At 34.5% G+C, this 15,938-nt stretch overlaps 1 protein-coding gene across 3 annotated transcripts in view; it reads right to left on the bottom strand.

The window, feature by feature from the left end:
• Positions 1–15,938, bottom strand: part of ORC4 (origin recognition complex subunit 4) — a 67,958-nt gene that overhangs the window by 2,703 nt on the left and 49,317 nt on the right. For all 3 annotated transcript variants that reach the window (XM_033113051.1, XM_033113050.1, XM_033113049.1), the window contains 6 exons: positions 14,452–14,603; positions 11,490–11,663; positions 6,164–6,250; positions 2,187–2,295; positions 1,360–1,455; positions 1,198–1,265 (listed from right to left, as the gene is read on the bottom strand). In XM_033113051.1, the coding sequence (XP_032968942.1) occupies positions 1,198–1,265; positions 1,360–1,455; positions 2,187–2,295; positions 6,164–6,250; positions 11,490–11,663; positions 14,452–14,603 (686 nt within the window). The remainder of the gene's footprint in view (positions 1–1,197; positions 1,266–1,359; positions 1,456–2,186; positions 2,296–6,163; positions 6,251–11,489; positions 11,664–14,451; positions 14,604–15,938) is intronic.

Genomic DNA, 15,938 nt, shown 5'->3' with positions numbered 1-15,938 from the left:
CTCATGCCTCATCCAACCCTGTGGGGACAGAGTCCCAGAGAGCAGTTTCCAGGCTCTCGGCCTTACGTGCAAAGTGCTGGTTCGGGTAGTAGATGGCTGTCAGCTGTGGCTAATTAACCATCAGTAACCAGTAACCAGTTAGCCAATTAGCCACTAATATAACTGCCGTGGCTGCGTTGGTTGGTTGGTTGGCAGAGAAGCGGATGGCGGATTGCAGATTGTGTGGCTCCTGCTTTGTCTCACCTGGCCGCCAAAGAGACTGGGGTACAGGAAGACCCCTTGTTGGGGTACTGGCGGATGTTTGCTCCCTGTGTCTCCAACCCAACCGCCAAGGAGAATACAGTGGTATGACTCCCCTGTCTATGGCTCTGTGGGTGTTCCTTTTTGGCTTCACCATATCCTGAGTTCTTCTGTGGGGAGCGGGACCAGAGACCCCGCATGACACCCTGCATGACAATCAGCATTTTTGTCTCTTATTACTGCTGAGATTATAAAGGCAAACCTTGGCTGTAAAGGGATAGGATTATATCAACGTATTTCATAAGACTGTAATTCCTTTTCCGATGCAAGTGCCAGGAATAGACAGTAGAGGGCAGTATACCTCCACAAACTAAAGCACTGGCTGCTTCAAAATAGTCAACATTTTGTTAGGATATTTTTTTCAAAATAGGCAAATTATCTAAGTAGCCAATGTTTAAAAATTAATAAAAGCGCAACTCTGATATATACAGTTGACCCAGGAACAATGCGGGGGTTAGGGGTGCCAACAACTCCCCACCCCCAGTCAGAAATCCCTATACATGTAACTTGACTCCCCCAAAACTATTAGGTTGGTGCAAACATAATTGGTTTAAAAGGTTAAAAATAACTGCAAAAACCGCAATTACTTTTGCACCAACCTAATACTAATAGCCTGCTGTGGATTGGAAGCCTCACCAATAACAGTTGATTGACACGTATTTTGTACGTTATATGTATTATATACTGCGTTCTTTCTTACAATAAAATAAGCCATAGAAAAGAAAACGTTATTAAGAAAATCTTAAGATAGAGAAAACACATTTACAGTATTTATTGAAAGAAATGCGCATATAAGTGGACCCGTGCAGTTCAAACCTGTGTTGTTCAAGGGTCAACTGGACAATCAAGTTAGATATAAAAGTTACCTGTCGGCAGAAAAATAACAGTGAATCTTACCTTCATAACAACAGGTTTCTCAAAATTATAAACAGAATGGGCCTTCCTTTGAACAAACTTCTGAAACTCTGGACAGAAAAAGCAACAACAAAGTTAGTACCTTCAAATAGCGTGGGGGAAGAGTCAGAAAGAAACTACCAAAATACCAAAGTCTCGTCTCACCATTGTACACCATTTGAAAATTAAAGGGCTCCTCTTCATAGATGTCATTTAAATGTTTCATTGCTATTATAAGACAGATTTCCAAGACTGACAGACCTATAGTAAAAGGGAAACAAACTATGAATTGTAGTTGACTTACTAATACATAGACTGAAATAACTGTCCATCAAGTAGAATGATAAAGTGGAAAATCGTGGATTTGAGAGGTGGGAGGGGGTCAAGACTATCCCAGGTTCCAATGTATTTTATTTACTATTATTTATATAACCGTAAGCAAGTTACTCAACCTCTCTGAGCTTAGTTTTCATATCAGCAAAATAAGGATCTTTCTTAACTCAAGAAATGTTATAATGATGAGAGATAACAGTATCAAGCACTTAACATATGGCCTACAGTAAACATACACTGAAGCTGCTGTAATTATTATGTAATTTTAAATCACATAGGGACCTTGATTATTCAGAGAATCCCTAAATCCCTGGAAATTACATCTAAAGATTTTTTCCTGGAGATAAGTTTCCTTAGATTCCCAAAGGGAATAGTGAACCCAAAAGACTGGAAGCCATTGCTTTTCAGTAGCACCTGGTGCAACAAGAACACTTGCAATATACAGTCTTAGCTGAATTTCCAATGTAGCAAGGGAGGCAGTCTATCTTCTTTCACTTTAAATGGGAGCGACAATACCTTTCAAAGGGCTGAGTTAAAGGCTGAATAGATATAAAAGTAGTCTGCATATAAAGCACTATACACAACGTTAACTATAATTGTGGAAAGCATTCCATTATATAAATTTAAACCTATACAAAACTATTAAGTAAGTTTCTTACCATGTACAATATTTGCTTTAGAATCCATGCTACACAGCTGGTTTGCCTCCATCAGATCTGGTGCAGTAATAAACGGGTGTGATGTTGTTACACGATTTAAAGCAAGCATCTAGGGAAATGAGGATCAGAAAAGCAATTACATATTTACTTAGGCAATTTGGAGATATTACTGAACAAAACTTCTTAATTTGGAGAGTCTGTTCTTATGAGAGAGTAAATATTAATGCTTGGGAAAATATTCTCTCATATTCAGCTCTTTTTAAATTTAGTATTTCAATTCATATACCATAAAACTCTATAAATGTAAAGCATAAAAAAAAGTTTTGCTGTTCTCTCTACTGCTTCCCACTTGTGTCTTTTTTATTTATAACTCCTTGAAAGAAAAACATCTAAAAAGGAGTAGGGCAAGGAGAAGACACCAAAAATAATATTATTATTTAAAGCCCCAGACGAAACCAAACCAAAAAGGCATTTATTTCTGTGACTTGTATAAATTTTCTTACTACCCAATCAACAAGTCCAGGTTAGTGGTAAGTGACAGAGAGAAAAACTAGCCACTTTATGTTCAATTGTATAAAAAGGAAAAAGATAAAAACCAAAATTACACCCAGAAACAATTCTCCCTAAAAACAGAGTCCACATTTCATGTAGCTCGATGTCTTGCCAACAACTAACACAAAGCCTGGACTTAAAGATTATTTACATTTAAATAGAGTTAGCAGATTTAGCAAATAAAAATGAACAACATCAAGGTGAACAATAAATGATTTTCTTTATGTAAGTATGTACTAAGTAATATTTCGGACATATTTAGACTAGAAAGTCTCTCCTCCATTTTAACCAGGGTTCAGGATCCTCAGTTGAGCAGAAGAGTTTGGCGATCCTTGTACTTCATTCCCCTACTGGAAGGGAACTGAGTACCCAATAGCTTCTTCTCTTTCTCTTTTCTTTTATAATATTTTTGACATACAAAAAGGCAAGAGAATAATATAATGAATATCCATGACCACTTCCTCAGTATTAAAAAATGTAATTTTATATAGTTGAAGCCTGTTTCTTCCACGGTTGGACTCTACTTTTACACACACACACACACACACACACACACACAAATCATGTCTTTCTATATGTGTCTGTATTCCTAGACAATACAGAGTAATTTTCAAGTTTTATGTAAGTACTGTATTGTACTGTTGCAACTCTCTTCACTGAACATTATGAGAATTTATACATGTCAAGGTGTCACTTCTAGTTGATTCATTTTTTTCCTGTTGTTTTCCTTTGTATATACTCAAATTTAATTATTCTTTCCCTTATTGATGGACATCTATTTCCTTTTTTTTACAATTATAAATAAGGCTGTGATAAACAATGCTGTACAGGCTCTCCTGTAGCATTTGAGTTTCTCTAGATGCCTAAGTTGCCAAAAATTCTTCTCCAAAATACCCCTCCATATTTACTTACACTATCAGCAGCAATAAATTTTATAGTCGCAGACACCATACTATCAGACATAAACTTTGACACCTACTAGACTGGCAGTAAAAAAAAAAGGTTTAATTGTAGTGTTTAATTATGTAAAGTTTAAATTGTACCATTTTCCTGTTACTGGAGAGGTTAACCATGTTGGGATTCTACATTGGTGGATTGCTTGCTCACATTCTTAGTTCATTCCTTTATCGATTATTAGAAGCTCTTTATATATTATGGATAGTGCACACATTGCATATATGCTCTCCCTGTCTTCAGTTTTCTATGGTATCTTTTGTCCAGACATTTAAAAATTCACTGTACATATGGTTAGGTTTATCAACCTGGAATTTACTTTTGGATGTTAATGAGGGTGTTTTTTTCTATGTGTGTAAGTCCTGATTTTTTGTTGAAAATTATCCAAACTATACTTAACCTTAGTTAACTCTTTCCCTCTTCTTTATAATTTCCACCAATTCCAAAATTTTTCTTAAGACAAACCAAAAAAAAAAAAAATCAAGCCATTATCTTGAATTAAAAATATAGGATAGGGGGGGCAGCCCAGTGGCTCAGGTGGTTGGAGGACCGTACTCCTAATGCTGAAGGCCACCAGTTCGATTCCCACATGGGCCAGTGAGCTGCACCCTCTACAGCTAAGGCTGTGAACAATGGCTCTCCCTGGAGCTCGGCTGCTGTGTGCTGATGTGCTACCGGCCATGCTGGCCGGCAGCTGTGAGTGGCCAGCAGCCGAGGAGAGCTGCTGGGAGCCGCCGACCAATGACCGGCGGCTGACTGCCTCAGCCGTGGGGTGGGAGGGGAGAGCACAAGGCTCGTAACACCAGCCTGGGCCAGGGAGCTGCGCCCTACACAACTAGGCTGAGAGACAATGAACAATGGCTTAAAAACCGGGGTGGGCGTGGGGCAAAGAAAAAGTATAGGATACTGGAAAAACAGTGGTTGCTCATGTTAACAATTGTGAGACAGATTTTCACAGAATAATGAGAAAAGTGTGTGTGTGTATCCTCTATATACCATAAGCTAGTAAATAATGTCTATTTTGGTATATAAATAACTAAAAACCTTACTTTAAAAATTCTTAATCTCCAAATTCTTTTATAATAAAGATAGCTGTTGGTGAAAGTGGCAGTGATTTTGATGGATAGGAGGGAGATTGCTAAGAAGAAAGTATATAGGGAGAAAAAAACACTCTTATTTCCTCAGCAAAAACAGAAATGGGGAAGGAGAATCTATAAACAAACAGCAGAACCATATAGCAAAGTAGGACACAAGATTGAAGCCAGAGAGCCTTGGATTTGAGTCGGATTAGCAGTCTACTAGCTGTGTGACCTGGGGCAAGTTATTTAATGAGGAACCTCAGTTTCTTCAAAAATAAGGGTAAAAACACCAAAGGATGTGGTAAAGTGTAGATATAATGTTGGTAAAAGAACTGTATTACCTGCTCATGTGCTGTTCAGTAAATGATACCTATTATTATGAATGAAAGTGACCAAGGAGAAATTCATGAAACAAGTATTTTTTTCCTTGAAAGGTATTTACCATAGATAATTTCCTGGAAATACTAAGCTAATATCAAATACTCTTAGTGAAGGAAGAACTTTAATTTTCACAACAATAAAATACCCCTTTGATACTGTTTAAGATTAAGATGTAGTTACTGTGTGAAAGACCATAACCAGATGGGATTTATTCCAGGTATGCAAAGCTAGTTCAACATTCAAAAATCAAGCAATGTAATGCAATATATCAACAAGCTAACGAAGAAAAATCATAGATCATATCCATTGATACAGAGTAAGCATTTGACAAAATACAAGACCCATTTGTAATAAACTCTAAGCAAGTTAGGAATAGATGAGAATTACCCTAACGTGATAACATGTATACAAAACCTACAGCTTACGTCATACTTAATGGTGAAAGAGTAAATGCTTTCCCCCTAAGATTGAAAACTGGGCAATGACGTGCATCCTCACCACTTACGTTCAACATGGTAGGTGAAGTTCTAATCATGGCAGTAAAACAAGGAAGAGAAATAAAATATATCAGATTGTAAAGGAAAAAGAAAACTATTTGCAGATGATATGACTATTTCAAGGAATTCCTAATAAACTCCTAGAATGAGCTCAGCAAGCTTGCAGAGCACATCAACATACAAAAATCAACTGTGTTTCTATACACCAACAATAAGCATGCTGAAATCAAAATTAAAAACAAAATATCATTTACAGCTACTCCAAAAAAGTTAGATACTTAGACATACACTTTAAACATATAAAAACAGGATCTGTGTGATAAAAATTATAAAATGATGATGAAAGAAATCAAAGAACTAAAAAAAAGGAGAGATATACCCTATTCAGAGATTGGAAGACTCAGTGTAGTAAACATGTTAGTTCTCCCCAAATTTACCAACAGGGTTAAACAATTCCCATCAAAACATTATCTGGTGAAATAAAATGAATGATAAAAATAAAGCTAATACAAACCAATAGCATGTGTAATGACCGCAGATTTTTGCTGACATTGAAATGTTTCTGTAGTACTTCTCGCACATTTTTATCTTCTGAGAGGCACTAGAGGAAGAAAATAAAACAGAAATAAGGAATAATGCAGTTTAGAACTTAAACATAGTCTTGTGCCTCAATAGTTGGTGTACCTCATTAATGCTATTTATTGTTAAATAGGTGCCAGTCTTTTTTGTAGAACACAAAATGAAAATCAAGTTTCCAGTCTATTGATTTTCTTCTTATCCCTTTACATTAATTCAATGGACACAAAGATAAAACATAATTCTTGCTACCCCAAAATTTCTAGTCTAAAAATGGAATCTGTACAGTGATACTAGTGGGATGATCAAAATGCAGCACAAAACACAACAGAGAATACGAGTTACTATTGTTGGGAAAACAAGTTGAAGTATTACAAAGAATGCTTAACCTCATGAGTCAATAGGTTAAAAAGAAGAAGATTCCAGTTATAGGGAATAGCATGAGTAATGTGGGAAGATTGTGGCATACTGAAGAGACGAGCAGTCATGTTATCCTGAGTTTCAGTTACTGGCAAAGTGATCACATGGAAAGACAGGCAGGACAACCTGCTTGGAGTCAATTACTATTGTCTATACAAGAGACAAAGAGGGTCTGAATTAATATAGTGGTGTGAAGACGAGAGAATTAAGACATTTATGAAAGATATGTCTGATGGAGAATCAATTGGTAAGAAGTGGAGGAGAAAGGGTTTGAGAGGGGAAAGAAAAAAATCAGAGGTGATATTATGGGATATAGAATGTCCCAGGAGGAGTGGAGAGAGAGAGGTGGTCAGAAAGTGGCACTTGGATTATCAATATTGAAGAAGTAGAATGAAAAGTGGAGCAAAGTAAGAGACTGAGGAAGATACAGAAGACGAAAAGAATACAAGAGAGAGCAAGGAAACCAAGGGAAGAAAACTTCAAGAGGGAAGTGGTGATCAAAAATGTAAAGTACTTTGTATAAAGAAATTAAGATATATTTTGAGAAGAAGTTAACGGCTTTGGAAATTCGGAGATCAATAGGGCCCCTTGAAACAGCAGTACCTAAAAGAGCTAAGGATTAATGAGAGGTACGCTTGGCAATGAAGAAAAGATTAGATGAAAGGAGAGTAAATTCAAAGTTGGCAGAGCCACGAACGGCTTGGGGAAGACTGACATAATTTAAAAAAAAAAATCACCTGCAAGGAATAAGGATTATTCCTTAAAAAAAAAAAGTCCCAAAGCCCAGAAAATTAAGTACTAATTATTTCTATATTTTCTGGAGCTAAAACTGTATGTCTATACTACTTCCTCTGTAAGAAGACTCAGATTCAGAAATAAGTTCTATTCTAATTAAATGCAGTTTTATGCTCTCGGTAAATATACTATCCTCCTATTTCCTTGCTATTGTTCTTAGTCTTCTCTTTCTATTTTAAAGGGCTTGCTGTTACTGTACATACCTTTTTATTATAAACAGGGTCAAAGACGCTCTGTGAGTACACAAAATGAACATAAAATAATAGAGCCAAGTAATTCAAATAAAAAAAACTTTTGGAAATTAGTTGTAGTCCTGGCTTCTGCAATTGTTGACTCTTATCAAGTCACTTATAAAATTGATGTATTTATATCAGAGCACTTAGGAAAACCAAAGAAAATTACCTGGGACAAAAATATTGATGAAATAAATTTTCTCTGCAAGAATTCAAATTTTTTAAACAAGTATTTTTTTTAAAATAAGATGTGTTAAAGGGTTAGTCTCCTTTACACTGCCTTTTTGTTTATCTCTACTTCTAGATGTCTGAATCCAACTCCCCTTCTTTCTGAAAGCTATCACCTTCTTGCTCCCATAATTACTCAATCTGCTTTAAAATAAAGTCAACAAGATATGTATGGGAGCCATTAAAAAATAAAAACTCATTACATTTTTAATTTCTCCTTGATTCAAACACTATAAATTACTTGAGGATAAGGCTATTATCAATAACCACTTATTGGATATCTATTATATTTAACTATGATAGTAATTGAAGATATTAGATCTTAGGTTTTGAAACATGACTGAACTTCTGATGTTTCTGGATTAAAAGCTCCCTTATGGTTGGCTCAGGAAATGATGGAAGGGAAATAAGACAGAGACTGACTGACGTCACATACAGGAACAAGGGAGAAATTCCCAGAAATAAGGCAGACCCTTCCCCCCCTCCCCCACCAGTTGCTCAGAGAAGCCGGTTACATTTCCTTTTCACTGATAAGCACAGGGGCATCAGTCGCAGAAGCAAGTTCTTAACTGTGCTGAATGCCCAGCGTTTGGCTGGTGCCTCCTTCACAGGCAAATTCTAAGCAGTGTTACAGGATTACACTTGCACTTCAGGCCTCATGCTGCTCCAGGAATACCTTCCCGGCAGCAGTGTATGTACTAAATCTCCTAATCAGTTGCTGCTAAACTTTCTCACCTTCTGTTAGCTAGGCAGGGGAGGTTTAAGACAGTAGGTAAATCTTCCTTAAACTTTAGCTATAGTACTTTGGGGGATTTCCTTTGAGGAAAATTAGCTATGGCTTTTTTTTTTGGCAGAGATTTCCCTCATACTGCCACGCTGAGATGGTGTTTCCTCTGCTTGCATATTTGACTCATCTGGGGTAGGGCTAAAACATTCAAGTTCGGCAGGAGGTCCAGGTTCAACACTATCCTCAAGATATTTCTTGGATGAGATTTCATAAGTACCTGTTATCTGTACCATAGCTTTTGGGTTAACCTTGGAATCAGAAAAACTTCCTGGACAGTCAGCATTGAGGGAAAGGATAGCTCCCTCAGTGCAATCCCCACCCCGCCCCCACCCACAGGGCACGGCCTCTGGCCATGGTGCTGACATATTGTGCAAGTGGAGTTTATTTATTAGCATAACAAAGGACGTGTCAAATGATGACTAGGATGGGGAAGAAAATATTAAAACTAAGAGACACACTCCAGTGGTACGAGTTTTACCTTATAAAAGAACTGCCAGATGTCAAAAAGAGGACAGAATGGTGCCCCCAGGCATTCTTACCATCTGGCCCTAAGCTCCGTGCTACAGGGTCAGCAAAAAAGGACCAAAACCTAAGGGTGAGCCACTCCACTATGACACGGTTACCCTTTTCTCAGTCATCCAGTTATGCTTCCCCATCTACTTCTCTCATACACCCAGATCTGGGAAGGACAGAAAGATGAATGACAGCACAGTAAAACCTGGGCTACTGAGTCACCTTAGGAAAGAAAGTGAGCAAGGATATAAATAAAAGATCTGGGACAGTACAGCAGATATTTAAATACTAAGAAAGAATACACTTGAATCTCTAAGACAGAAAAACACACTGTGGTAACAAGAACAGTAAGTTCAAGAGCTGTAGAAGGTGAAAGTCTGAGGCACTGAAATGTGGATTCAGAAGCCAAAGATCCAGAGCTCTGACCTCCTCTAGTCCCAGGTACAGGAAGGGGCAAAGTGGGAGCACCAACTATAAAGTGTTCCTAAAAATGGAATCTTATAATTAGATACAGTATCAGAGAAAACTTGCCCTAGCTAACAAATATCTGAGTCCCAGGCAAGATTAATTTGGGGAAGAGGGTGGAAGGAAGGACCCACACCTAATTATATCATGGCATTTTAAGGATAATTATATCATGAATTTTAAGGATAAAGTCAGCAGATTTTACATACAATTCCGTATAGTTATATTAGGAAAAATAATATGGAATTATCAATCAGAACAAAGTAAAAAAGGTAAAACAAATAATAATATATAAAATTTGAACCCTTTATGTAAAAACAAGTTTAGTATGTACATGAGGTCTGAAATGCTATAAACCAAATTAAATACTTTGAAGTAAAACAAGGAAAGATGAGTTTGTATATAAGGGACACTTCTACCTTTTACCATGTATTCTTATGCACTGATTATGTTTTGTTCAATGAACAAAACATTCCTTTAATTAAAAAAAGGAATGTGTCAGAATTAATAATGCTTACATAAGCAGAGTGTATTTTATTATCAAAACAAGACTAAAGTTTCAATTCTGCAAGATGAGTAGGTTCCGGAGCTGCTATGTACAGCACTGTGACTATGGGTAACAACATTGTATTGTACACTTGAAACTTGTTTGGACGACAGATCTTAACTGTTCTCACCACATTAAAAAAACAAGCATGATATCTATGTGAGGTGATAGATATGTTCAATAGCTTGATTGTGGTATTTCACAATGTATATGTACATCAAAACATCAAGACGACACCATAAATACATACAATTTTTAATCTATCAATTATACCTCAACAAAGATGGGGAAAAACAAGAATCATTTAAGAGTAAGATACTTTAATGCAAAATTCTTACCTTTAATTTGGTATTGACATTTAAGAATAAAATCAGTATTGCTTTAGTGTAAGCCAGTAAATACCAGCTGTGTCACTCTAATTATCCATACATCTAATCATTCTTACTCATTATTACTTAATATTAGAGACCAGTTTTTCCCGTCTTTCAAAACCAAGGACTTAATATTATTTTCCATTTTCACAGGATCCATATTTTTCAAAGATTCTATTTATAGGGACTTATTTTGCAAAATTGTTTTTCAGTTAAGTTTTCTCCCTCCCTCCCTCCCTCCCAAATGAAACTTGTTAGCATAAGATAAATTGATGCTAGTATGTTGAGTTGATATAACAACGGCCCATACAAGTTAGGCTGTTCAACTTAAGTGTAGGTAAATGTATAGAGTCCACAAGGTTTAGTAAATCTTTAAAACAACATATGAAAGTGCCTTGTGGACTCCAACATGGGGTTTGCTAATGTAGTTAATATAACCAGAAGTACCACAGCCTCCATTGCCTCTGAATAGACCCAATGAAATAAAGCTAAAGTTGTATATGAGCACTAGAGAGAAAAAAGAAAATCACATTGGATAGGTAGGTATGAATCACTAAAAGTAATATGTTTTAAGCTTGTAAAATAAAGAAAATACTTTTTTTATGGTTGAAATGCACTAACAAAATAACCTAAAACATAAACCAGATATAAATACAACAAAAATCTTGTAAAGTTCTTTTGAGAGAAAAAAATTTATGAGACTTTTCAACTGTCTTCTAAAAGAAAACACACAAACACAAAAGTGTATAATTTGTATTAATGTAGTTTTCATGCCAGAATAACATTAATTAGAAACTTTGTGCTAATTTATAAATTTTAAAAATTTGTAAGCTTTAATTACTTTCAAATAGTATATAGCAAGACACAAAAATTACTTTCACATCATTGCTTTTGTTCAAAGTTACCTGAACATTCTCATTCCACTTCTCAGCGAAAAGCTTGTCTGGAAATTCTGCAGGTAGAGATAATTGTTCTTTAAATATTTTAAGATACTGTGGAAAACCAAATGAATTCATTAAGTGTATCTGCCGGTGAGAAAATCGTGACTTCACTCTTTTTTCCAAGAGTTCCAAAATATCCTTAAAAACAAACAGAAATTCCTGTAAGGCGCTTATTTAAAAAAACAACAATCTTAGAGGTTTAAGTATTTGAACTATCACTTATAATCAGCAATGCTTATCCTGTAATACACAATAGAGCATTACAGAGAATTTATGCAAACCTTTGAAAACTCAAATTATTTCCTTGATTTCTTTCCTCATGGTTACATGGCAGTAGAAGACATCATGGCTTGGAAATAAACTAAGCCTCTAAAAAATTTTGTTATGCATGCTACTTTAAATAATCCCCTTTAAGCATTTGTAGGCCTGGTGATATCATGCCTTTTGCCTACTATGATATTCTCAGCTAATCTTTAACATTCAAACATTTACAATGATTGCTTAAAAAACTGTAACTATTATGGAATAGTTTTATGCTGTAGTAACACTAAGAGTTTTAATAAGGAATTTTGTACATTCTATAAAGAATTCAGATAAAAAATTAAGATAATAAAATGTACTAAGACTTATATTCATGAAAATTTAAACATATTCTTCATTGTTTTATGTAACAGACTCAAGAAGTGGCATGTGAAATCGAGAAAAGTTCAGTTCACTAACCTACCTACAAATTTAAGCTGAAGCCATGCTAGGCTGGAGAAACTAACTGTAGAAGAGGAAATTGGCAGGAACACAGCATGACAATGGTAAGTTATTCTGTTTTTTGGCTTTTTGATGGTAATATTTTAGAAACGACATGTATTTGTGCTATTTTCCCTTAAGAAGTTAGAAATCAAGTTTAATGTCAGTTTTCTATAATAAAACAGTTAAAAGAAAAAAAGCTGTGGTGAGGCCCAGAAATATGGATTTTTAAATCTACCCAGATATTTTCATATAATAGCCAGGTTAAGAAACCAATTATACAGAGGAAAGAATTCAAGTGATCAAAATGGGGCCATGGTTAGTTTGGGAAGGAAGATAGGAAAGATTAATAGCTTAGGGCTAGAGGGGAAGAAGTTGAATGAAAAATGTGAAATGTTTTTATAGCTTAAAGAAAAATATAGTGCCAGTATCAGAGAATTAAGAGAGGAAGTTATGTTCAGAGACAGGAAGATTATTCATTTATTTTCAATTAAGGAGCAGTTCTAGATCACTCATATAGGTAAGTGGCTGAAAGGGAGTACGAACACTCTATGCAAGCAATAATTAGGACCCTAAACTTGGAAATGGAAAGAAAGAGATGAAAGTAAATGATATTTAGTGGTGTAAGTAATGACAAAAGTTGGCAATGTGGGGATAAAGAGAATAGTAAAAACAGGAATTCTACAGTGAAGAGACTGTTTGCTGGCAAAGCCACTACTCGATCTGTCCTTTTGCTTTTTCCCTATAAACACGGACACATCTAGACTCGAAGAACTGCGTAGTTGGAGAATTATATGTAACACGTTAAAAAAGAGCCACTGATAACCACTGATAACACTGCTGAGGAGCTACTGACCCTTTATTTGGTTTTTCACTGGGTCAGTAACAATTTTGCCACTGCCACTTCTACCCAAAGGAAGGTTTTTTTTTTTCCTGGAAAGAAGAAAGGTGGTTATTCAAGGAGGAATAGACATGTGAAAAACCAGCCAGATGTTCTATGAGGGAGACTTATTCTGAAGGCATACATCATAAGCTTGGAGCACTGGAGAAGGAGGACAGACAAACACTCTCCATAGACAAACAGTACTAATAGAGCTACTGAAAAATGACTTTGTAAAGAGTTTCAATTTTCTGAAAAAAGAGAAAGCTGTAGGAAAGGAGAATAAGTAAACGGGCCTTATTTCCAGAGATATGTACATATGTAGTTGAAATAGTATCACTTTGAGTTGATTCCAAGCCTTTTCAAAATATGGAATCTTAAATGTAAAGTAAAAACTATGAATATTAGTGATTTTTACAAAATGGTGGTAACATTATTTACTGTATTTTGCCAGGTATAATGCGCTCCCATGTATAATGCGCACCCACATTTTCAGCCCAAACTTTCAGGGAACAAAATCTTTTGTTTTAATTTTTTAATTCAATTTTTTTATTTGTTTACATTTAGATACTTGTTTTTTGTATTATAAAGGAATTTTAGTATTTATTTTTTAATATACTATGGTACAAGAAATTTTATTAACAAATAATTACAAAACACAAGAACAGATACAAGGTACAAGAAATTTTATATACCGGTAACAAATTTACGATATTTACACATCACAAATTTATGATATTTACACATCACAGAAGGCCAAGAACTCTTCATCGTTGCAAGATTGTTGTAAGTTCAACAAAACTAATTATCGCATTCCAGGGTATTATTTTGCATATTGATATTCTTTATTTCTAGAGTTACACTTTTAACTCATAAACATAAATAAAAGAATTAAAAACATTTATATAGATACAGAATTAGTATCACCCATGTATAATGTGCATCCTTAGTTTTCCCTCACAAATTTGGGCAAAAAAGTGTGCATTACACACAGTAAAATATGGTAACTTTCTCTTTATTTGCTAATGAAGAAATTATTGATTAGCATTATCTAACTTCATTTTTTATTCAGTGATTCCACTGGAGGGATGGAGGTATTAGTTTATAAGCCTTTTTAATAACTCTTTTCTTGTTTTCTTCAATCTGAATTGAAAAGTGGGATATATGTACCAGGCATCGTTGAAAAACATTTGAAAAAATGCCTAATACAATGACCTCCCCGTTAGTGACTATGTCGGTAATTAAGCTTTAATTTTCTAAATAATTACGCATATAATTAATTTTTTAATAGAAAGAAAGACTTACCAATCTACATGTAAGACCAATAACAGCTATTGGAGTCTGTGCAGACTGAGAAACGTCAAAAAGATTATACAGGAGTGTTTGGTTTTTATGATGAGCAAAAAGATCAAATTCATCTAATATGAAGATCACTGGGCAACTACTAGTCCTGTCACCTAAGATAAAATAAGAATTTTATATTAACAATTAATTATATCAACCTTTCTTAAATTTCCAAACCATTTATTACATTTCAGTTTTTAAAACTTAATTCAACAAACATGTATTGATAACCTTACTTTGGGAAGGGCATTTACCAATGCATGTAAATTGATTCAACAACAAAATTATTCACTGGACAAGAGATAACTTCAAGTATTTCAATCTAATTACAAGACTCTAGTAGTTTACTAAGGAAAAATTAAGAGACTATTATTTTTTAAATTATGTAAACATAGTTCTTCTATTATCAGAAAATTGATAAAGATCTTTTAACACCTACACAAAGCAAAAAACGTTGGGATTGAATATAAAGAGAGTCAGAGAGTCACTAATTTATGCTCAAAACTTTTGCTTCAGAAGAGTCTTGTTTAGTTAGTAGAAATACGAAGTATATCTTTCCATAGAAATAAATTTTATAAACAATGGTTAACTATGAAGTTCAACCAAAACCACTTTAACTCCTTCTAATCTCAATTTTAGTATTTCAAAAGTAGGGAAAAGTTCAACATGACTGTGGATTCATTTTTCTTAGCAAAAAAATCACTATTACCTTAGCAAAAAAAAAAAAATCACTATTTCCTAAAGGCTTAAGGTTTTATATTTGCATAAATAAGTGAAAAGAAAATCTGACAAAGGTACACTTACTACAACAGATAATAAAACATATACACCAAGCTAAATGGCATAAAAACTACAGGGACTACCCAAAAGTCTAGACATAGACTTACATATTTAGATATTTAGTAGTGGTAAAATGTAACATTACATATCAATGAGGAAAAGTGGTTTATTCAAGGTTAGATTTCCACTTTATACCTTACTAAAATAAATTCCAGACAAATTAAAAATTAGAAGTCTATGTATTAGAGAAAAACATAAGTGAGTATCTTCAAAATCTGGAGAGAAAAAATTTTGACTATATAAAAAATTTAAAACTTCTGTTCAGCATAAAATCCAAAGCAAATTTAAGAGAAAAGAAGGATAAGTGCAAGAATTCCCATAAAAAAATACAAGATAAACATCAATAAAAGGCAAAAAAAAAAAAAAAGGAAATACATAAGCCAGAAAATATCAATGGCCAATAAAAATAGGAAACGATGAGCACCATTACCAAAATTATGCAAATCACACTAAGAGATGTAATGTTTTCTCTTATAAAAATAAATGTTTTGAAATTGTGAAGAAAAAGACATTCTTAAACATGTTTATAAAAGGGACCCTCTAGGGTCATTCAGTAATATTTATTCTTTTAAATGTGGTACCTTTTAATCCAGAACTCTACTCATTAA

Source organism: Rhinolophus ferrumequinum, chromosome 8, assembly GCF_004115265.2.
Source record: "Rhinolophus ferrumequinum isolate MPI-CBG mRhiFer1 chromosome 8, mRhiFer1_v1.p, whole genome shotgun sequence".
Taxonomy (NCBI): domain Eukaryota; kingdom Metazoa; phylum Chordata; class Mammalia; order Chiroptera; family Rhinolophidae; genus Rhinolophus; species Rhinolophus ferrumequinum.
Note: the sequence above shows the minus strand (reverse complement) of the source record. Positions and strands in the feature narration are given on the sequence as shown.